General features: G+C 39.9%; 1 protein-coding gene across 1 annotated transcript; it reads left to right on the top strand.

Moving 5' to 3' along the window:
* The first annotated feature begins 216 nt into the window (after positions 1-216).
* On the top strand, positions 217-603 carry LOC132043016 (uncharacterized). The gene has a single exon (XM_059433511.1). The coding sequence runs from the start codon at positions 217-219 to the stop codon at positions 601-603; it is 387 nt and encodes a 128-aa protein (XP_059289494.1).
* Positions 604-862: the final 259 nt, after the last annotated feature.

Here is an 862-nt window from a genome sequence, read left to right as displayed (position 1 = left end):
TGTCTCAAGATGTTGTGTTGAGTTTAGATGGCAACAAACGAGCCGAGGCCATGAAGAAGTTGCATGAGAAGGTGAGGCTTCACCTTGAGAAAAAGAACCAAGAAACGGCCAAGAGAGCAAACAAAGGCCGCAAAACGAGTTGTGCTTGAACCAGGTGATTGGGTTTGGGTACATTTCCGGAAAGAGAGGTTTCCCAACAAAAGAAAGACCAAGTTGATGCCTAGAGGAGATGGTCCATTTGAAGTACTTGAACGACTCAATGATAATGCATACAAAATTGATCTTCCACCCGAATACCAAGTTCATAACACCTTCAATGTGTATGATCTCTCTCCTATGGTGGTGCAAGATGATGATCCATTAAATTTGAGGACAAATTCTCTTCAAGAAGGGGAGAATGATACAATTCGAGTGGCATCAAGACCTTTTACAAGGAGCCAAGCGAGGGAACTTCAAGCTATGCAAACATTGTTCATGAGGAGGGACATACTTGAATACACTCTAGCACCTTCCCGGGGATTTCAAGTGTTCATGATAGCACGGGAGGATGGTTTGGAGAAGAGGGTTGAAGATGGTCATGCTTGCAATATGGCTATTACTTAAAGATTTGCAAATTCAAGCTTTGTTCCCAAAAGAAGACACCCAAACAAGGCCCTTACTTCATTAAGGGTAAAAGTGTAATAATGTAGTTGTCTTCTTTTGAGCTTTAGTATAAATAGTAGTTTATTTCATTTGGATGACTTAGACTATTTTGATTATTATTACTTGATATTTGGATATTGTAACTCTTGAGAGTTTGAGTGATTGTTTAGCCTTGGATTGGGTGTTTATTGAGAGGATAGGTTATTAGGGATTCTAATCC

The sequence above is a fragment of the Lycium ferocissimum genome, unplaced genomic scaffold (assembly GCF_029784015.1).
Source record: "Lycium ferocissimum isolate CSIRO_LF1 unplaced genomic scaffold, AGI_CSIRO_Lferr_CH_V1 ctg20028, whole genome shotgun sequence".
Lineage (NCBI taxonomy): Eukaryota > Viridiplantae > Streptophyta > Magnoliopsida > Solanales > Solanaceae > Lycium > Lycium ferocissimum.
This window is presented reverse-complemented; position numbering and strand designations above follow the sequence as displayed.